Source organism: Hemicordylus capensis, chromosome 4 (genome assembly GCF_027244095.1).
Source record: "Hemicordylus capensis ecotype Gifberg chromosome 4, rHemCap1.1.pri, whole genome shotgun sequence".
Taxonomy (NCBI): Eukaryota; Metazoa; Chordata; class Lepidosauria; order Squamata; family Cordylidae; genus Hemicordylus; species Hemicordylus capensis.
The window spans coordinates 302,439,825-302,462,825 of NC_069660.1; the positions used below are offsets into that span (position 1 = coordinate 302,439,825).

The 23,001-nt window shown below is 46.4% G+C and overlaps 1 protein-coding gene across 1 annotated transcript in view; it reads left to right on the forward strand.

Moving 5' to 3' along the window:
* The first annotated feature begins 783 nt into the window (after positions 1–783).
* The window catches only part of FER1L6 (fer-1 like family member 6), a 160,139-nt gene continuing 137,921 nt past the window's right edge, over positions 784–23,001 (forward strand). Inside the window, exon 1 of the mRNA XM_053245966.1 lies at positions 784–839. Coding sequence (XP_053101941.1) covers positions 784–839 — 56 coding nt within the window. The remainder of the gene's footprint in view (positions 840–23,001) is intronic.

Genomic DNA, 23,001 nt, shown 5'->3' on the forward strand with positions numbered 1-23,001 from the left:
TTAATAGGTTGGATGAGCTTTCCAGACAATTGGTCTGTGGCACAGCAAATGTCCAGTTATTGATACAGAGTGTTCAGGCATCTTTTCTTAAGGAAGCCCTTCTCTTGGTGGGGTTAGCTTATTTCCTCAGTGCCCAGACAGCAACATCGTTCTTGCTAGGGAAATGCAATTCTTTCCCCAAGTAGTGGTGCCATTGCCATTTTGGAAGGTGTCTGGAATGTGGTTGTGTGAGTATCATGAGCACCTATTGGTTAGTGTCTGTGCAACCAAGGACAAGTAAACTTAATCCCTTTCCCCTCAATGCCACTCTGAACCAGAGTGTTCTGCTTGCAGATAGGAGACTGAAAACAATCTCATTGCTGGGAACTCAGGTGAAACTGACCAGCCACTTCTCAGACTTCAGTTTGAGACTATTTAGTTTCACTTCTTACATCAGCCCGCTACTTGAGCACACAACACTCCCCCTTTTGTACATCAGAATGCACATTATCTATCTATCTATCTATCTATCTATCTATCTATCTATCTATCTATCTAGCTATCTATATTTAAAAGTGTGTGTATTTCCTAGGCATGTGCACCAACCGAGGTTAGTGCTCCAGTCTGAATTTGGACCGGTTCTTGGTTCCGCGAAATGGTTTGCCCAACCACGAACCCGTTTGGGGGGTGGCGCTGGTGGGGGCAGCGAGTGGCACCTTTGCGAGTGGCAAAGTAAGTAAGAAGGTCCTTACCTGTGTGCCTGCTGCTTCCTGCTCCTGTGGCGCTCGCCCACGCAGCCCACGCATGGTGGTGGTGGCGCAGTGGCAGGATGCAGCCGACCTCTGCACATGTGCGGTCAGGTATGTGCCACTGCTGTGCGCAGGCTGCTAGGGAGTGTGCCGCTGTTGCAGGAAGCTGCCTGGAGCGGTGGGCACACAGGTAAGGGCTGGGGAAAGATCCCATTTCCCAGTCACTGCTTCCCTTATTTTCAAATTATTTGAATTACTATACTAAAAAGCCATGGGAGATTCACGATCACAGATCTTCCACGTCATATTTGGTTTGGCTCTCAGTCTGCAAACACTACTTCTGAAAGTGTACCACTTTAATTCACAGGTTCTACATCTGAGACTTGGCATTCAAAGCAGGTTCAGGGTCATTTTGTGCACTGCATTTTAAGAACATAAGAACAGCCCTGCTGGATCAGGCCCAAGGCCCATCTAGTCCAGCATCCTGTTTGACACAGTGGCCCACCAGATGCCCCTGAGAAGCCCACAGGCAAGAGATGGAGGAGGGCATCCCCCCTCTCTCACTGTTGATTCCCTGCAACTGGTATTTAGAGGCATCGTGCTTCTGAGGCTAGAGATGGCCTATAGCCACCAGACTATTAGCCATTGATAAACCTCTCCTCCATGAATTTGTCCAAGCTCCTTTTAAGGCCATCCAAGCTAGTGGCCATCACCACATCCCATGGCAGAGAATTCCATAGATTAATTATGTGCTGTGTGAAAAAGTACTTCCTTTTGTTGGTCCTAAATTTCCCGGCAGGGGTGTAACTACCATTAGGCAAGGGGAGGCAGTTGTCTTGGGGCCCCACTGCCTCGAGGGGCCCCCAGAGGCACATCACATGACTCCCCACCCGCCCATGTTGCACCCCCTATGAATTATGTTGAGTCTCTTGGAGATCGGCAGGAGCAGAGAGTAAAAAAACTAGATTCAATGTGAACTAGATATTCACCGTATTCATAATGGGGATGCGAGTGTGAGTGCACAATATATTGTGAATTGTGTTTGTGTGTATATCAGCGAGAGGCCCATTTTAAAATCTTGTCTCTGGGCCCCCTCCAACCTTGCTACGCCCCTGTTTCCCGGCCTTCGATTTCATCGGATGACCTCTGGTTCTAGTGTTGTGAGAAAGGGAGAAAAAATTCTCTCTGTCCACTCTCTCCACTCTCTTTATATACCTGTATTATGTCTCCTTGTAGCCTAAAGAGAACCCACTGGTTCTCACTGTTCTACCAGGTTTGTGTTATGCCCACTATATCTATGTTTTTGTTAGCCACCAAGCACTCCAGCTCGCCCATCTTGGCTCAGAGGCTTCTGGCATTAGTATATAAACACCTATATGCTGACTCTCTTACCTACACATGTGCTGTCTCCTTTACTGTCATTTGTCCAGCTATCATGTATGCCTGCTCTACGCCTGGTTCTGCTCTGCCCCCTTCTGGTTTATATGAAATGTTTGCACCCTTGCACCTTAGGGGATTTTGCTTGCTGAACCAGATACTACCCACTTCCTGTCGGCAATCTCCCAAGCATCATTTAAAAAGCTGCTCTGTGAACCTTTTGATTTTAAGTGCCAGCAGTTTGGTTCCATCTTTGTTCAAGTGGAGCCCATATCTTTTGTCCAGGCTTTGCTTGCCCCAGAATGTATCCGATTGCTTAACATATCTAAATCCTCCTCCCCGCACCACCGTCTTATCCAGACATCGAGACCCATCAGCTGTACCTGTTTCACTGGCCCTGCACATGGAACAGGTAGCATTCAGAGAACTCTATCCTGGGAGTCCTGGACCAATATGCTATCTATCAGCCTAAATTTGGCTTCCAAGAACTCCCGACTACATTTTCCAATTCCAACCTTGTTGGTACCAACGTGCACCACAACAGCTGATTCCTCCTCAACACTGCCTAACAGCCTATCTAGATGCTGCATGACAACCACAACTTTCATACCAGGCAAGGAAGTCACCGTGTGATATAGATGCAGGTTACAAACCCATCTCTCTATGTCCCTAATAATGGGATCACCCACTACTAGGAGGCCCCCAACCCCCGGAGATGTATCCTCTCTGTGAGAAGATATGGGCACATCACCCAAGGAAGGGGTCCCTTCTAAGCAGCATTCCCCTCTTCCTCAGACTGATGTCCTCCTTGCCCAAAACCTTCATTCTCCATGACAGCAGCCTGTCAGCCTGGGTGTGGGATGCCTCTACTATGCCCCTGAAGGTCTCATCCATACCTCTGAGCTTCTCCAGGTCAGTCACCTTGGCTTCGAGGGAACAAATTTCTTCCCTGAGAGTCAGGAGCTCTTTGCACCGAGCACACACTTATGACTTCTGCTCCTTGGGCAGATAGTCATATATACAACACTCTATGCAATACACTGGGTAGCACCCCTTCATCAGCTGGCATTCTACCTCCATAACTGGTTTTATTGGCTATTTAGAATATATAGTGCTTGTTTGCTGAAAGCTAGGTCTTAGCTGCAGTTGTCAGCTAATTAAAGGTTTTAAGCTCTGTCCTCCAAGAAAGTTACAAAAGTTGGGTAGTACTTGCTTTCTCCTCATGCTGGGTGTCTTCTTTGTGATAAAGGCTGACTGTTTGTATGCCTCCCCACACACTTGCTTGCTAAACTCCATGCAAAACCCCTTTGATATCTGTTAGCAAACTCCTGATCACAAAGTTCTAGGTACAAAGATCCCCTGGTCTGAGCCTTGTCTTCTCAAGTGCTGCTTCCAAACTGAGCCTCCCACAAGCTGTGTGACTCACCTGAAGCTGATCCCCGCCTACTGTCTCTCTAGGCACAACTGAAACTGAAAGTATTCTGTCAAAAACAAACCCCTAGCCAGCCATATATCGAACTCTAGTAAAGACTAGCCCTAACAAACTTACCTTGTCTTTTCCCCCTTGTTTTCTTGTTAATTGATCGATTGATCTGCTTGCTTGCTTCTGCAGGAAAGGAAACAAAAGTTTGCAGCCTCTCCTGGCTTGAGCCTTGGCTTCTCAAGACCTGCTTCCAAACTGATATTAATGGATGGGTTTTAAAAATGATGTGACCAATAAACATAATGTGTGAGTGTGTGTCAAGTCAACATTGTGTGCATGTAAATGTAGCATAAAGACACCATTTATTGTGGCTGCTGGGTGGCCATTTTTGTGGGGGGGGGGTAGGCAGATTGGAGATCACTTCTGAGTGTTAGCCATCAGAGTCTAGAGGTGGTGACCCTCCACCAGGTATGGGGAAGAGCTGCTGTAAGGTGTAGTGTGTGTGTGCGTGCATGCACAAAAAGAACAGTTTATGATGGACAGAGAGTATGAGGGGGCTCGGTTCGCACATGTGTTTACGTGTTGTGAATGACTGTACCTGTGTTCATTAAAAAAAAAAACCTGAATGGATACTGGCCTTTCGAATACATGGTACAGATAGGAAGTGTACTTCTGTACCTGCATTCAACATAACATGTGAATGACTATACCTATGTACAGATCTGTACCTGTGTACACTGTGTTGGAAGTGGAGGACTATGCACTGTCTCTTGTCTCAATGACAGTGGAGGACAGACTAGTGAGTCAGAGGGCTAGAGGGTCAAGACATTGGTCATTCCTTCTCTGCTGCTCTGACACTATCCCTTTGATATGTAGATTGCTAATCTTAGGGAGCTCCTTCCTTCCAGCCACTTCCTTCCTCTCTCCCTTCTCTTCCCTTCTTTCTACCTTGCAACATGCAAGCTCCCCTCTCCCCTGCCTGCACCATGTGTGCAGAGATGCAGAATCCATCTGCATCCAGCTAGATAGATAGATTAGAGATCCTAACTCCTCACTTTCCTATCTAGAATGGAGTTATCTAATAAATATTATTTATATTGATTTGAAACTATGAACTGGCTCCAAGTTACTTTACTCTTAGCATACACGCATGCCTAACTAAATTCCACTGTGTTGTGCCTCTATGCACTCTGCTATAATGAAAAAGGGTTTCTCCTACCAGAGAGAATTCCCAACACACTATACACTTGTACAAGTGTTGAACATAATGTGTGAATGGGAGGGAGAGAGGGAGGGAGAGAGAGAGATGAAGACATTTTGAAATGCAGAGCCTCTCTCTGGAGGTCTGATGCAAGGTTTTTGCTGCTGCTGAGGTTGATGATTTGCTGCCTGGTACGAGTACATGTATTGCACAAATGCACCAAAATAAATCACATAAATGCCATACACCTCCTGAGATCTCTCCTCCAAAGGAAGATAAACTACAAAGTGCTGACCCTAGAATGTGTCACCACTTGGGGAAGTAGGAACAAAGGAAGCTGCCTTTTACCGAGTCAGATCATAGGTCCATCTCGCTCAGTATTGTCTTCACAGACTGGCAGCAGCCAAAGTTGCAGGCAGGAGTCTCTCTCAGCCCTATCTTGGAGATGCCAGGGAGTGAACTTAGAACCTTCTGCATGCAAGCAGGCTTATGTTCTTCCCAGAGCAGCCCCATCCTTTACAGTGCTCACATGTGGTCTCCCATTCAAATGCAAACCAGGGTGGACCCTGCTTACCAAAGGGGACAATTCATGCTTGCTACCACCAGACACAACTGCCTAGGGTGTCCTAGCTAGCTGAAGTGCCCTGTTAGTTTTATATTTCATGCAAACCCAGCTTTGCCTCTGAATAATGTGTGAAACAGCCCTCAGAAACACAGCTGTAGTGCATGGTGGTTTCTGTTTAGCCTGGACCAGCTGGTATTGCTTAGAGTCAGTTCCTACTCACTGGCAATCTAGGATAATACTGCTCTACCCAGGGCTGGATTACCCATGTCATAAAGAGGACATTTGTCCCAGATGCCTGCACTGCATGGCTTATTGAGTAATCAGTTCCCAAGTATAGCTTCCACTGCCAAAAACACAGCCTCACTCTTGCTCCAAACTGACATCACCTGACCATCTTTCCAGTGCAGAAAAGAAAAATGTTGGATTTTTTTAAATCAGCAAACTGCAATATGTTTATTTTGAGCCATACTGGTTTCCATAAATCTACACCCCCATCTCTGCACTTGCCTTTTATTTAATAGAATGAACACCCATAATGCTTCACTGCCCTGTGTAATAATTGGGCGGTTTGTTTTTTCAGTAACAAATGGATTAGGCTGATAAATGTAATGGGAAAAGTGTATACGGTGGCTGTTGACTCATGCTGGGTATAAAAGGGTATAAAATAAATCCACTCCTGCTACTGATGCAGAGTACCATAGTATTTCTGATAAGGCAAAGCAAAGTTTAAACACAGGTGAAAAAACTCCATCTGGTTTTGGTTTATGCTTCTCAAGGCCACTAGGTGATGCTGCAGAGTAATTTTGCAATGGGACTGTGATAATGCAATCCGGCTGTAAGCACCTTTCATTTCAGAAAATTGGAGCAGGGTTGTAGTAACCTGCAAAATGCAGGCTTTTTACACCTTTGCCCAAGAGATTTGAAAGTCTCATATGAGAGCCACTGAGCACAGCTTGCGAGACTGGTTTCATAAATGTAGGGAAAGCTGCTAGTAAGGAGATTCTTCCTGTCCTGTGTTTTGAGTCAGGGAGCCAGGAGGAGGAGGATGGGGACCTCAAGCATGATGTAGTAGTAGTAGTAGTAGTAGTAGTAGTAGTAGTAGCAGCTGCAGCAGCAGCAGCAGCAGCAGCAGAAGAAGAAGAAGAAGAAGAAGAAGAAGAAGAAGAAGAAGAAGAAGAAGATTTCACACAGACTTGTAGCCCTTCATCAGGGGTACAGCAACCATTGAGCAAAGGGGGACAATTGCCCCAGGCCCCAAAGGTCTGGGGGGCCCTGACCCCCTTGCCTAGGGCACCCCCTTGCCCCCTCCCGTGCCCAGCTGGCAAGCAAAGACCTCACTGGCTGAGAGCATGAGGCATGCCCCTCTCCTCTCCTCTCCTCAAAGAGATAGACGCTCTCCCGCCTGGGCATTGACCTCTCCCCTGCATCCCTCCCAGGGAAAGGAGCTCCCTTTCAATGATGGGGAAATGGAACTATACCAGGGCTGTGACAGCCGTGTTCTCTGCACTGGCCACTTCCCCTTGCATCTGATATCTGACATGCATCAGACATCAGATGCAGGGGGCGTGGCTTGGGGTGCATGTGTGCTTTGTACACACAAAAGAACACCCAGGGGACAGGGGGAGCCGCTGGTCAGATTTTGCCCCCTGGCCACAACAAAGCTCCCTACGCCTCTGTCCTTCATGTCTGAGACCACAGCAACTGGGTATACAGCCCCTCTCTGGGGTTCTCCCAATATCCAGGGCTGCTGGAGAGAAGTCTCAGCTGCTCTTCGCTCCAACAGGGGTTGCCATGATGAGATCTGCACACATTGCATCAGACTTGTTTGGGGTCTGCATTTGTTCTTATTCAAAATTATCTATCTACCTACCTACCTACCTACCTACCTACCTACCTATCTATCTATCTATCAACGTACCCGTCACTAATCCCATGTGTGGCAGCTCTTGCGAGAGTTTGTGAGCGAGTTGTAGGGATAAAGCAAACGAGCAGGCTAATGGATGGCTGGTTGGTCGACCGAGAGAAAGTGGTGCTGGGGAAAGCGGTGGCTGGGGAGGGGGGAAGTGGAGGGGGGAAGTGGGAAATCAGAGCCGGTGGGGGAAAGCGGTGGTGGGAGGGGAAGCGGTGGTGGGGGAGATGCAGGGGGAAGTGGGGATGCGGAGGCCGAAATGAGCTGAGAATGGGGGAAGAGCTGAGGGGGAGAGGAGGGGGAGGACCGAGAATGAGGGAGGGGGCTGAGAAGGGGGGAGTGTCAAGAGGGATGGGGGAGGGTTGAGAATGAGGGAGGAGGAGGGAAGGAGAGGGGAGAACTAGAGGTGCGGATGCTCTGTGCCTGGGTCAGCTAGTTTTGTTTTAAAAGTGCTGAGGAGGAAGCCTGTATAGACAGACAGGAACCACATTAAGATGAGTATCAGGACATTAAGGGACAAACTCAAAGAAACAAGACAAGGAGAACTGGTGCAATTATTCTCGTGTCCTGCTCTCGGATTTCCTTTTCTGCACAAAAGCTTTCGTTTAAAACTTGTTTTGCGAAGTTGAACTGTTGTAAATGTCACATCCTGAAGCCAAATGCATTTTCTATGTAAAGGCATTATTCCCAAACTGCAAAGATAGTTGCAAACATGTGTTTTCTTTTTGGTTACTTGTTCATCTTTTGATTGTCTCCTTTGAGATCGCAAACAAAGGAACTGGCTTTTTGCTGGCGTAGGAATAGATGTCTTGGAAACTATTATGAAGCTACACAATGCATTTTACTTGGCGGACATTTGTGACAAGGGCTAGATTTGAGACTGCAGCAGTGTATGGTATATGTATGCCCAATGGAGTGTATGGGTTTGTAGAGAGAAAGTCAGCTTTGTCCACTAGTGCGTGATAATTAATTTGAATGTTTGCATTTTTTTAAAAAAAGCTCCTCACTATCCTGAATTATTTCTGAATTGAACAACAAATTAAATTTGTTGGGTCAGCAAAGATGTGCTCCTTTCAAGCAATGGGTCTGATAAATGCCTTATTAGCCAAGCAGATTTGGCTGTATAACATCATGAAGCCAATTCAGGGTGAGAGCAATGTGTCTTGCATTTTCTTGCCCTCCCTCTGAATGGGTGTTGGAGGAGCTGCTTCACTGCTTCCTGGAGGGGTTTCATGGGGAGGGACTACCAGCACTTCTTCGCCTGTTAGGCTAGCTGATGATTTGGGGAACTTTTTGCAGCACATCAATGTTCATTAAAACCACCCCACAATTTGGCTCAGTGCTATTTTCACAGGCCCGTTCATGGGGTTGCCTTCCTCGAAAACAAGACCTGTGCATGTTTTTCCGCTCGACAGTATTTGAAAAGTGCATACATCAGTCATTCTACTTTTGGATCTTATTTTTTGATACCAGAGCTCCTGTTGACAAATGCCATTCCGTCCCATTCCGTCCCAGACTCAAAGTGATGACAAATGTCAAAGAAGCAAAGATGTTTGTTTGGTTCAACCTTTATTTGCTCTAGGGATGGGCCAAGACTGGCTAGTACATTTCACCAACAGAACTCAGTTCTGTCAGTGGCCACTGGATCATCTCACTGGTCTCAGCCCACAAATGCATTTCTTCATGAGATCTAAGGAGACGTTCTCACCTCCTTGATGTGCACAGTGTCTGCAAGGTGGCTGTACTACAGATAAATGGTGGGGCGGGGGGGGGAGGTGAAGACTATTTTTCATGAAGACTATTTAACTTCATGAATCTCAACACATGATCATTTGGGGCTAGGCAGAAGCCTAATCCAGGCTAGTGTGTTGGTGGATCACGTGAGCAGAGCCTCCGTTGGGCTTCACAAACCCCGAGTGTGCACGATTGTGGTAGTGGTCAGCGTGGCACATGGAAGTCTGTCCGGGAATTGGGGGAAGCTTCCCACTATGACTCTCGCTGCCAGGAGAATGGAAAAAACTCAACACGTCACAGCCGCAATGTGATTGGCCACATGGGGGCAGGAGGCGTGGCAAGTCCCATTCATGCTGGTACCAGCCAGCGACCATAGAGAGGGCTGTGCAGCGGAAACATTCCTGGCTCCCAGTTCTGGCAACCACAGACCTCTCTGGAAAACATGGAGGGTGGCTGCCAGAACCACAAGACGGCATGGGAAGTAGACACATGATCACTGAACCCAGGCTCCAGTAATCCTTCTGTTCACTAACCTGGGTTAAGACTCAGGTTTATTTTTATTGGTCGCCTTTGGACATCATGGAGAACCTGAGGTAAACTCACCTCAGGTTTGCCCCTCATGACATCCGAATGATCGGAACCGAGGTTCCCAGATCCAACCGTGGTTCCGATTCATCCCCGAAACCTGGGAATGAACCCTCGGTTGGAATGAAGTTCTACTAGCAAACTGAGGGTCCGCTGCCTTCAATGTGCCATCTAGTTTGTGCAGCTTGCACAGTTCCTCCCCCCTCTCCTGTGTAATTGGCTGCCACAGCTGAGCTCCTTGTGTTGAAGGAAGCTCACTCAGCCAGTGACTGCCCCTTTGCAGTCCCCAGACTTCAAAAAACAATTGTCTGGGAGTGCACTGGGGGAATTAAGGCAAACTGTGAGTCTGCTGGACCTGCAGTTTGCTACTATGTTTGAAGGCAGCCAGAGTCAGCAGCTTTTGGCTAGCCTGGGTTTGAGAGCTTGCCACCCCCCACCGTCTACACAACCAGTTAACCCAGGTTAGTCCACCACTAACCTGGGATAGTGTTGTCATGTGACGAGTCTCCATGCCTGTATATTATGATCTAGTACTGTGTACACATTAAATTTTGATTATGTCGCAACTCCATGTAGCCAATCAGATTTGGTCAAGTAATGTCAATTCAGAGTGAGGGCAGAAGAATCAAAGATGGTGGCAATCCACAACTTTATACATGTGCACCAGAATGTAGTAGTGTAGGAGTTCAACTCAAGTTCATTCACTGCTGAGAATTACAAACATATTTGCGAGGAGACTGTTGAGTTTCAGAATGTTTACTTGCCGCAGAAATATTTTCTATTTGCACTTATTGTTAAGCCTCTTTGAATCTCAGTGAAAAAAAGCAGGGTAATAAAAGTTCAACTGGCCTGGCTGTTGTTTTGTAGGAAGTGGTGATGGCTACAGCATAATGCATCCTACAGCAACCTACTTAGCAGTCACTCTGTTGCAGTGATTCTCAGACTGCAGGATGGGCCCCCTTTGTGGGGGATATATGACACCCGGAAAAGATCATGAAATTCCAGAAAGGGAGATAAGCCAGAGACAGTTTTCTTCCAGCAATAAAGGGTTATTTTGCAGCTGCTAAAATTTCTGTGCTAAAAAGGAAAACATGCAGAAAGGGAACATACAGGAGCTTGCTTCTAGCCAGATCAGCTCTTACCATTTCTGACTCTTTCCCTTTCTGGATTCTTTAAGGGAGGAGTCAGAGATGCCCTGTAATCTCTCTCTCTCTCTCTCTTGTATTTTTATACTACCCTATATAAAATCACAGGGGAGTTTACAATTTCAACCAAACAACAACTAATAAAACCTAATAATTATGTAACAACAAATTAAAATTACCATCAATAAAACCTTAAAACGTTAAAACATCATAAACTAAAAATCTGATAAAACAGGTGCATTTCCAAAGGTCATTTAAAACCAGTGATGAGGAGGTTCTGTTTTCATTTGGGAGTATGTTCCAGAGTCCTGGGGCAATCCTAGAGAAGGCCCATTTCTGGGCCACCACCAAACAAGCCGGTGATAACTACAACTGGACCTCCGCCAATTATCTTAATGAGCAATGGGATTCATGAAGAAGAAGGTGCTCTCCTAAATACCTTGGACCCAAGCTGTTCAGGGCTTTTAAAATAGGAGTAATGTGGTCCCTACAGGTGGCCCAGGAGACCAACCTGGATGCCACATTCTGCACCAGTTGCCGTTTCCGGGCTACGTACAAAGGCAGCCCAACGTAGAGCGCACTGCAGTAGTTAAGCCTGGCTGCTGCCAACATATGCACCACAGTTTTAAGGTAGTTTGTTTCCAGGATGGACATTGCTGGTATATCAAGCAAAGCTGATAAAAGCACTCCTAGCCACTGCCTCCACCTGAAATATCAGGAAGTGGTTTGGGTCCAGAAGTACTCGCACACTACATACCTGGTCTTTCAGGGGAAGTGTGACCCCATCCAGAACAAGCAGATATAAACCACTTCTAGTTCTCTTCTAACACCACTGCCCCAGTCCATTAATTGTTAGGGTAGATTCTGTGGTAGGAAATGAGAGTGGATTCGATGTTTGTCATTGAATCCACTCTCATTCCTACCAGAGAATAGGCTCTCAGAAGACCACCTTAGAAACAACAAAACCTAGTGTCCCATGGGCTTGTAGGTTTGGGGGTGGTTGACACCCTATGTGCACTACAGCATACCCTGCTGTCCCCCAAGTGGAGTTATGGGGCTGCTGAAATTCCCCATTATTCCCTATGGGGGGGAAAGCTTAAAGATGCACAAACTTCAGAAATTCTTTAAAAATCACCCCTTTTACCAATTTCTTTGAAATCTGGGTGGTAGCAGGCACCCATTGGGTCACTACCACATGACCCACTCTTCTACCCCATAAACCCCTTTTCTGCCCCAAATCTGCCCCAAAGACATGCCAACTTCAAAAATCATTTTAAAATCACCCCTTTGCCCAATTCCTTTGAAATCTGGGTGGTAGCTTCCTTGCACCCATTGGGCACTACCACCCACCACAACCTGCTCTGGGCCACCCTGGTGCCCCCCACAGGAGTTATAACTAAGGCTGCTGAAATTCCCATTATTCCCTATGGGGAAAAGCTTAAAGACATGTAAACTTCAAAAATCATTTAAAAATCACTCCTTTGCCCAATTTCTTTGAAATTTGGGTTCCACTCATTGGGCACTACTACCCACTCCACTCTTTTGCCCCCAGGACCTTTTTTTGCTCCAAATTGACTTGGATTCAGATTTGGAAAATTCCGGTACAAATCGAATCTGGGGTGATTGTGGGGGCAGATTTGGACCCAAAACAAATCAGGGGTGATTCGATTTGGGTACAGATCAAAACAAGAAAATCAATTTGTGCACATCCCTACTGTGAATGCAAAATCTCCAGCTTTTTGCTGTTTGCGGGGAGAGGAGGGAGGTGAATAAAATGAATCAAGAACAGTATTGTGCATTTCAGTGGAGAAAGTTCTAATTTGCATTGCCAAACAAGCAGCATAATGTAAACTACTATCATAAATATAATAAATACAAACTACTATAAATATTTTATTTATTTATTTATATCTGTGTAAACTGCTTTGGAAACTTTAGTTTAAAGCGGTATATAAATATTCATTGTATTGTACTAATGTTACTTATAGAACTATTACTTGAGCATGCTCTTGTTCCTGATATGTAGGTTTTCTAGAGGGTGGTAAAAGATAGTATAAACAGAGCTTGCAAATAAATATAAGATGAGAGCTTAGGGTGAATCATGACCTTACTGCAGATTGTTGCTGTCTTTCCCCCCAGGATCTGATGGGTCGGTCACATTGAAAGAAAGCTCCTGGTGCAGTGTACCTATAGGCCACCTCCAGCCTCAAAGGCAGGATGCCTCTGAGTACCAGTTGCAGGGGAGTAATAGCAGGAGAGAGGGCATGCCCTCAACTCCTGCCTGTAGGCTTCCAGCGGCATCTGCTGGGCCACTGTGAAACAGGATGCTGGACTAGATGGGCCTTAGGCCTGATCCAGCAGGGCTGTTCTTATGTTCAAAATAAAACCCCAGTAGAGTACTAGTGATTAGAGAGGACCACTTTCACAACGACACAGCTACACTACAAACCTAAACAGGTTCCAGACCCATTTAACTGTCATGGCTTCCCAAAGGAACTCTAGTAAATGTAGTTCGGTGCGGGTGCTGCAAACTGTCTGTTAGAAATCTCCAGACCCCTTACAGAAATATACTTCTCAGGGATCCTTGAGGGAGATGTTATGGGGACTAAACCAAACATACCCTAAGTCTAGGAGCTTACCCCGTAAATTAGCCCACATTTGGAATTTTAAAAAACTTTAAGGTTTACCTCAGGTGGCACATCAAATGGCTCAACTTCCACATCCGTTGAGTTTGTTTTTCTTATGTACCTCCTGATGGCCAGCTCTTGTTTTCTGTGATTATCTCCTCCCTTTCAAACAATGTTTCTGGCGAATTGAGTTCATCACAGAAAGCAAGAACTTTTTGCCAGCAGGGGGCACAGCATAAATCACACCAGGAGCCATCTTCCAGTGTGACCTCCCCATTAGTTCCTGCGGGGGAAAGACAAGAAGAATCAGCAGGAGAGTCTCGATTCTCTATAAGCTCTTGCCTTATATTTATTCACAAGCAATGTCTTTTACTAGGGATGTGCAGACTGGTACGGGGGTTCAGTTCGGGGGTTCGGGGTTGAACCAACCACCCTGTTCCGTCTGGACCGGAACCGAACTCCCGGACAAGTTTTAAATTTGTTTAAAATAATAATTATTAATTAGTTCGGTCCGGCACCCCTCCAAACCCCCTCCCCGGTCTGGTTGGGTCCGGGAGGCTTCACAATTAATTTTTTTTTAAAAAATTATAAAATTTTTTACCTTCAGTCTGTCATACCCTCGCTCTCAAATAGTGAGGAGGAAGGGAAAGCTGACAGCCCTTCAGCCGATGCAGGGGTGCTGGCTGTCGGTTCCCAAGAGATGGCTGAGGCAGGTCCGGCTGATGTTTCAGAGCAGGCACAGCAGTCTGAGGCAGCAGAGACAGCGACGGATGAACCGGAGGATGATCTGTGCAGGCAACCCCCACTGACTCCACAGCAGAGGCACGTCACAAGACGGCAAGCACAGCTGGAAACCATCAGGAGAAGTAAGCGCCTCTTGCAGGGGGCTGATAAGCCTTGAGTCCCTGCCAGCTGAGAGTTATCAGCTTGGACTATAAAGCATGTCTACAGCTTGCAGTTAGCCGCTGGAAGGCAACGTATGTCATCCCTTGTATCGACAGATTTCAGCCTGAGCCAGAGAGAGAGAAATATTTCCGAGCAATGTTTCGCTTCTGCAACCCAGTTTGTTTTGTGAACTATCATCCTAGACTTCCCTACCGGGTGGCCAGATTGCTGACACAGTCCCTTCGAGGGGCTTCCTGTAGGCCGTGCGGGGTGTGTGTATGTACCACCAGGTTCCCCCTCCCCCTGCTGGCCTCTCACATCACCTCTGCGGCCCGAATTTAATAAGTTTACTGGCCATTCAGGCCTCTGTAAATCGGTGTGTTGGCCATTTTGGAGGCCGCCGCACATGCGCAAATGGCCTCTGCAAGGCCTGGCATGGTCCAGGACCTCACAGAGACCATTTGCACATGCATGACGGCCATTTTTTTCTGGTAACCATTTTTAATTTTTTCTTTTTAAATGGCTGCTGCTCATGGGCAAATGGTCTCTGTGAGGTCCTGGGCCATGCCAGGCCTCGCAGATGCCATTTGTGCATGCACAGCGGCTTCCAAAATAGCTGCCACACCTATTTACAGAGGCCTGAATGGGCCAGTAAACTTATTAAATCTGGGCCGTGGCGGTGATGTGAGAGGCCAGTGGGGGGAGGGGGAACCTTGGCGGGACCCCCCCCCCGCAGGCTACAGGAAGCCCCCCAAAGGGGCTGAAGGTAAATTAATTCTATAAAATTATTATTATTATTATTTAAATTGCGAACCCCCCCGGACTGGACTGGGGGGTGGGTTCGGAGGGGTGCTGGACCGAACTGATCCGGTCAGGTTAGAGTCCAGTCCAGACCTGAACCAAACTGGGCCAGCCAGTTTTATGCACACCCCTATCTTTTACTGCCATCTAGAAAAACCCATAGAGTATATTATATGAGTGAATTGGCCCTTAGCCCAACTGTGGAATTAGGGTCCCTCTCCGCCACCACTTTATCCTCATAATACCTCTATGAAGCAGATTAGGCTGAGAGAGAGAATAATAATCAATAACCAAGCTGTGCTGCTGCTGTCATTAGATGAAAGACCTAGATATGCACACAATTGTCCAATCAAATTGCAGGTTGCACTGAGGACTACTTGGACCAAGGAACAAAAATGACTATTTGCATATGCAATTTTTATGCAAATTTGTGCCATCTTTTGTCTTTTTTTGGCTATGGGTGTCCTCTTTTGGGGGGTGATGTGCACCGCAACCCTACTTCATTCCTGACCTATGGCTTGCTGCAAGTCTACCTGCTTTCTGACCCCTATCATGAATCTGACTCTTGTCTCATCGCCTGCTCCTGGTTCCTGACTGTCTCCCTGGTTCTCCCAGTTCTGGCTTCATGGCTGCTGTCCCCAGCTTGGCCAGACACGAAAGCTCCACTTTCTCTGCCTCATTAAAAAGTATTATTTGTACTTGACTCACTTTGCTGTCAGTATGGCACAATCTAGGCAAAAGCCAGCAGGCCACTTGCAGGATGGTCATGTGAGCTGGTTTTACTCAGGACTGTTGTGTGGCCTCTGCAAGCAGTGACGAAAAGGTCCCACGTGTGTTGAAATGGAAAAAAATGTGCCTGCCCACTGCTGTCTGAAAATGTCAAGAGAGTCTCTGTGACCAGTCTGAATATTTACCTGAGTTAAGCTGGAACATGGTGTAGATATTGGAAGACACCCAAAAGAACTTCCTGAATGGTGTTTAAACAATACACCAACTTAAGAGAAAATCTCATGGTACATTAAATGCTATATATTATCTGCAAAGAGACAGGGCATGCAAATATGACAGCAGTTTCTTCCCTGCAGCAAATTGTTTTTTGTTCCCATCCTGGAAATGTTTCTAACTAGTTCCACTATAATCTTTCTATGTCTCCGCTGGTGGATTTCTTGTGCAATGGATGTGTTGATGAAATCCAAGCATAGTTGTTAATGCCCTGGCTAATGGGTCTATTCCTTATATATACTTGGCTTAATGACATAAGCAAAACTTTTTTGAGCAGCCTCCAGCTGTTTTTTTTCTTTTAGAAGCAGGATGTCATTAAAAAAAGGACAGTAACAGAGAATGGAGATCACAAGATGTGAGGCAAGCCACAGGCTGACACTAGATAGAAAAGTTTATTCTTGGTGTGTGTGTGTGTGTGTGTGTGTGTGTGTGTGTGTGTGTGTGTGTGTGTAAAGAATCCAACATGTTCTGATATGTGCAACCTTGGAGAAGCCACTGCCAGTCTGTGAAGACAATACTGAGCTAGATGGACCAATGGTCTGACTCAGTATATGGCAGCTTCCTATGTTCCTGTGATAAAAATCTCCATCCAGTGCAAAATCATTTGATCTCCTTTCCCCTCAAAGAATCATCTATCAGTAGAGCTGAAATAAATGTACTTGGATGTACGGAAACCCTCTAAGAAGTCATAATTAAGGGTATTAGTGTTTTGCACTCTGGACTCTGTTCAAATTCCCCTTAGTGTGTAATTCTTTTCCAATTCTAGAGAGAAATTCTTGGGAGAATCCTGAGACTCTCTTCATATTCCAGTCTAAGACAAATACTTTAGCTACAGCATCATACAAGCTCTGCCCTATATTCTGGAGAATCGTTAGCTCGATTCAGACATTATGCTGTATGAGTGTACAGATATCTGTACACTTGTGTGAATGACTGTACCTGGGTTCATTTCAAAAGTGAACCTGGGTACAGGCCCCTCAATTGCATGGTACAGGTAGGAGGTGTACTTCTGTACCTGCGTTCAGCATAACATGTAAATGACTGTACCTGTGCACTTGTGTACACTGTACACTCATTGTACAAGCATTGAATATAATGTGTGAACGGGCCTCTTATCTTCAACATAATTCACTACTTTTTATTTTCCATTTTCTGTGGGCCAGAAACAGCCGTCTAAACATGAACTAACTCACAATAGCCCCGAGTGTCAACAGGAGAGAACAAGGAACAATTGCTCATGCACTGAAGGCTCCTTGTCCTACCCTTTGAAGGTGGAGCAGGAGCAATTTTTCAGTTCCATGGGAACGCCTTTCCCTGCGTAAGCCCTGGTGATAAGTATCCTATGACTTGTGGCTAGATATAGTTCCCACCTAAATTTATCATGGTGTCTAAAGAAACTCCTCCTTTGTAAACAGAGCAGAGTTTCTATTCAACCTTTGTATGCACTACATTTAAATAGAAAGGAAGCAAAAAAAAAAAAATGGAATGGATGGAACAAGAAGATCCATAGACAAAGGATCTATTTTCCTTACTGGTTAATGGGGTGAGTTAATGACATCCCATTCCTGTTTTTAAAAGAGCACAAATTACCTAGAAAGGACCAATAAATATGTATCAGTGACCCCAGTCATTCAAGTTTTAGGACCCGTTCTACAAGAGGTGAGGAACAAGGACAGATATAGTATTTAGACACTGCCATCCTATCCTCTGTGAATGCAGTTTTCTATCAAAGCTGAGATAATCATACTAACGCACTTGGACATTCAAAAATTTTCATGTGTTGTTTCTCCATAACTGTGACAACTTCCCTATAAGGTTGAGCAGCAGGGGCGTAGCTATAATTGATAAAGGGGGGACCTTCCTGAGCCCTTGAAGAAGGGGGGTGCACCACCAGCACGCCATGTTCAAATTTCTGAACATGGGCGCCATCTCACTCTTTGCTCTTTGCAGCAAAGATACTGGAGGGAGGGGTGTCAGAGAAAGAGGACTATAGTAACGTTTTGTGTCAGGGCTCATGCTGACCTTGCTACAACACCCTTGTTGAGAAGTATTATTGTATACACATTGTGGAAGTGGAGGAGGCCACTGAAGATGAGAGATCATGCCCAAGGCTCTCTGGTGAGTCTGGGGTATAAGAGAAACCAGTTATCAATTAGTAACTGCTGCCTTAGTCCACCACCACCCCCTTTCAAAATTGGACAAGGGGATGCGACCCATCTTTGATCAAGAGGGGTAGTGGGAAATAAGGAATACAGAGGGGTTTTCTTTGGCATGCATTATATACATGTTTAAAATGAAAAATCCAGACAAGTTGCCTCCGCAGCTGAGAATGTGAACGTATTTTGTTAATATTGGTATGGATGTTGAATTATTTAAGCTGAGCAAGTTCATGCAACACAAAGGTGTCAGGCAGGCTGTATTCATATGTTATGTACAACCTGCGAACAGTATACACGGGGATTAACCCTCTCATGAGAGGGCCAGTCCACTGGAGAAAACCAGAGGCACCATGTACTTCAGGTCTCCGTTGGACTGCTCTCTCATGAGGTAGGCCATCCAACTATAGGGGCCCCGCTGACGTGGAGCTTTTGGTATCTCTGGTTAATAATAGAACTCATACTCCGTACCTTCCCCTCTCAACTCAACCCTTTCAGACTTTCAAGGAGTCCAGTCCGCTTAACGTGTCCGAGCGGTTTGGGTGGGCAGAGTTAGGAAAGACCAGGGATGAATCCTACGTCCACAGCAAAACAGGCCAGGCTGGGACTGGTATGGCATATGCAAATCGACTGCCGTGGGGCATCCTGGAGCAGTGCACCTGTGGATTAGAGCAATCCCTGCCAAGCCAGGTGACCGTGCAGAACAAAAAAAAAAAGACATGGATGTGTGTTGCAGAGAGTCAGAGGGAGTGCTGACCAGTCTGTCAGAAGGAGCGCTTGGCCTCTTGGTTCATGGCAGTTGCTGGGACCAGGAAAGATGTTGCTGGGGGACCCCTTCCTCAGGGTTTGCATGGAACTAGCAACCAGACTGAGTGGCAACAGCCCTCCGGCCCACATGCCTGTCTCCATGGCCAGGCACTCTCATGAGAGAGCGGTCCTTGGGTGAAGGGCATAAGCGTCTATTGCACATTCTATCATCACACATAACTTTTGAACCTGATCCCTTTGTCCTGTTGGATGGCTCTGGCAAGACTGCCTGCTTTCACACCAGGGGAAAGGGCTGGGGGCCACCTTCCCCTACAAACTGGTACAATAAATAAATAAATAAATAAATAAATAAATAAATAAATAAATAAATAACAGGATCACTGAAAAACCCAAGGGTTTTCTTTTAGCTCAGACTTAGGGCTATCACATCCATGGTAGATTTCCCTTTGCTGGAATTCATAATACCATGCCAATCTGGGTTACCTCCAAACTGGGGGGGCCAAGGCTGAATATCTAGAGAGGGAGAGGGAGAGTAGGGATGTGCAAAGAAGTTCGAAGGTTCGGGGTTGAGCTGACCCTCCCCCTGGTTCGGCTCGACCCCAAACCGAAACAAACATTAAAAAAAAACAAAAACCACCCCCTCCAGGGGCTTCTCCAAGGTGGTTGTGGGGGGTCTGCGGAGGTTCCCCCTCTCCCGCCAGCCTCCTGGGGAGTTAAAGCTTGCCCAGTTTGGGCATCTCCAGCCCTTTCTGGGCCTATTCCCTGGTGTGGCGGCCATTTTGGAGGCTGCCGCGCCTGCGCAATGGGACCCTTCATGGCCGGGTCATGACTCAGGCCATGTAAGGTCCTACTGCATAGGCACGGCAGCCTCCAAAATGGCTGCTGCACCAGGGAATAGGCCCAGAAAGGGCTGAAGATGCCCGAACCAGGCAAGTTCTATTTTTTAAAAAAAATTACTCATTGAAACCTCCCCCCTGAACTGAACTGATGTCAAAGGGGGCCAAAACCGAACTGGCTCAGTCTGGTTCAAGTTCGGTTCTAACCCAAACCGAACTGGGCCAGGTGGTTTTGTGCACATCCCTAAGGGAGAGAGATTTAAAGGCATCCCTCTATACAGTTGGAGAGAGCAGTACTGTCCACTGGAATTTTTAAAAAAACAGACACTATACAGGCATGCAGGGCAATCCATGCCCTGCTGCCCAACCAGACAACACACACAACACTTTAAAAGGATGCCTCGCTCAGCAGCTGCGCTTGTTAATGAAAGGAATGCTTGCTCGTGTGCCTCTTCCCCAGATGGAAGCTGTCAAAACGCTATCTATGGCAAGTCTAAGTAAAGATTCTGCATGCCAGGCAATGTGCCAAGATGTGTGTTGCAGGTTGCTCGTTAAATCCAATCCAGTGGACAGAGACAGATTTGTGGGGCTACATGTTGTCTCTTTAATTGACTGGACTACCGGAAATTTGCCACATTCAGGGTTTCCGCAGGTGTATTCCAGATGTAGCACTGATGGGAACCCCGCTGGGCATGGGGTTGGCATGTTGGTATTTCTGCTGAGCACCATGGTATCACTCTCCCAGCGGCCTGGCATGTGTGCCCTTTGTGGAGAAACAACCTAGTTCAATTTCTGGTGTTGCCAGGGCTTTGTGTGTTTGTGCACAAACCACTGCAGTCCTGAATTGCTGGAGACCTCTCTTGCTATCCCTGTCTTGTCATCCCATCCCATTAGTGCAGATGGACGGCAGGGGGTATAAGACGCAGGGGGAGGCGGGCTTTCTCCAATTTGGTTCTTTCCTTTAAATGAATGAACTCTGGGGACATGGCATCCCTTTTACCAAGCATCAGAGGGAGGAGTGTGGAGATGGTGGAGTGCGGGGCACCAGCTGGCACCAAGAGGCAGCCAGCGAGAAACATGGCCAGCATAGAACTGAACCATTCCTGGGCTGCTCTGAGATGCCCTCTCTATGGTTTCAGGAGGAGCTAGGCATAAAACCCAGGTTACAGGAGTAGCAGAATTCAGATGAAACAGTGGCTCTTTGGAACCTGACGTTTCGGTGCCGAAAATCTGTACAAATTGAAGGTTCGGTTCAGGTCTGGAGGTGAAAATGGAGCCACGGTTGGGTGAAGGAACTACTGCTTCACGCATTCGGATGACCACAGACTCAAACCTCTGCCACATTTACCTCTGGTTTTGTGTTATGTTTGAAGGCAGCCTAAGTCAGCCACAAGCGAAATTACAGACCGGGACACTGATGCATCATGGAAGGGGTGTTTTAAAGCTACACAGAGAGCAGCCCACAAAGCTGATGCATTGAGTTAGGGGCAACAAGCCACATCACCAGTGATAAGGACTTATTCACTGAAATTGATACAGCACAAAAAGCAAGGTCTTCCTTGCCAATGAGAAGGAGACAGAAGTAGAGGGAACTGGGCAAGGGTTCCTGAATTGTGCTATGTCCTCTAGAAGGAGACATAAGATCCTTGTGAAGGATGTTTTGTTTGTGCCAAACCTAGAGCGAAGTCTCTAGTGATATATCTAAACAGTAAAGACCTTTCTCTGTGCTTCCATGGAAATGTGTGTAAGATTCAGAAAGGGGAGGAAACTCTAGCCCTGGGAATTTTTTTAAAAAAATAAACATATTGATATATCGCCCAAAATGCAAGTCTCTGGGTGGTTTACAACAATTGCAGATGGATTGAATTCCTGATGGCCACCTGTACAGGCTTCTCAGCAGACATGAGGAAGCCAAGGTAGCCATTCAAACCTCTCAGAGGAAGCCCACCCAGACACGAGAGGTGCCTAAGACACAGAAACAAAGAGATCAATCCAGTGTGGTGGTGCGAGAGGATCTTCCTGCTCAGCTTCTGAAGGATCACGGAGCAGAGGGAACCGTTGCAGCCAGATCAGAGCCTACACAAAAGGCTCTGCTTGGAAGTAGAGGGTTGGGGCCCTCAGCAAGGAGCAAAGACACAGACACATGTGTTCCAAGATCTGGGAGGGGGGGGATAATTTCCGCAAAGCCTCCAACAGAACTATTGCTAGCCAGAAACAGAAAAAGGAGGGGAAGTCTATCACCAGCTACTAGTCTGAGGGCTATAGGCCACCTCCAGCCTCGTAGGCAGGATGCAGGGCACTTGCAGGAGAGTAACAGATGGAGAGAGGGCATGCCCTCAGCTTTTGCCCGTGGGCTTCCTAATAGCACCTGGTGGGCCACTGTGTGAAGCAGGACTCTAGATTAGATGGGCCTTGGGTTGTTCTTATGTTCCAGCAGGGCTGTTCTTATGAAATGCTGGGCACAAGAGCATTATGAATTATGGTTCTGAGTGGTTGCTTCAGAACCCAACTCTGCTTAAAGACACAAGGCTGCCATTTCAGAGGCAGACCTGTTATTTCACACCTAGTCATTGTTTTGTCCCTGGTTCCTTCTGCCCTATGCTTTCCTCTGGAATTGCTATCCTTTGTTCATTCCCTTTTTATGGAAAATCCAGATGGTGTTCATGCTAAATTGTGTGTTTGTGTGTGTGTGTGTGCCTTCTTTTGTTTTTCAGACTTGATTTGTGGTATTTCTTGGAATTTTGGGGTTGGGGGGGCATTAAAACATAATGTTGCCTATGTGGAAAGGCAAAGTACTATTGAGGCTTTAAAAAACAACTCTGCTTTTAATTCAAGCTTTCCTCTTTGCAGAACCTGCTCATTTTCTTGTTTCCTGTTCCATGTGGATTTTTGATTAATTTGCCCTTAATTAATCAACTTCTGTTCCCTGCAGATGGAATGAGGAGCAGGACTTTAATTACTGGGCTTTATTATAAGATTTATTTTTTATTGCAAGGTTATCAACCTTGCCTCCCCAGAAGTTATTGGACTACAACTCCCATCATCCCCAAACACAATGGGGATCCAGAGTTGAGAACCCCTGCTATAAAACAAAGAACAAGAAAAAAGAAAGAAATGAAGCCAATTGATTAAAACAAGGAGGAAGCTACTAATTAACATTGCAGAGGACCTTTTGTTGACTGGGACATTTGCACATAAACCTTATAGGAGGACTGCCGTATTTTACGGACTATAAGACGCTACGGCAGAGGTGTAACTA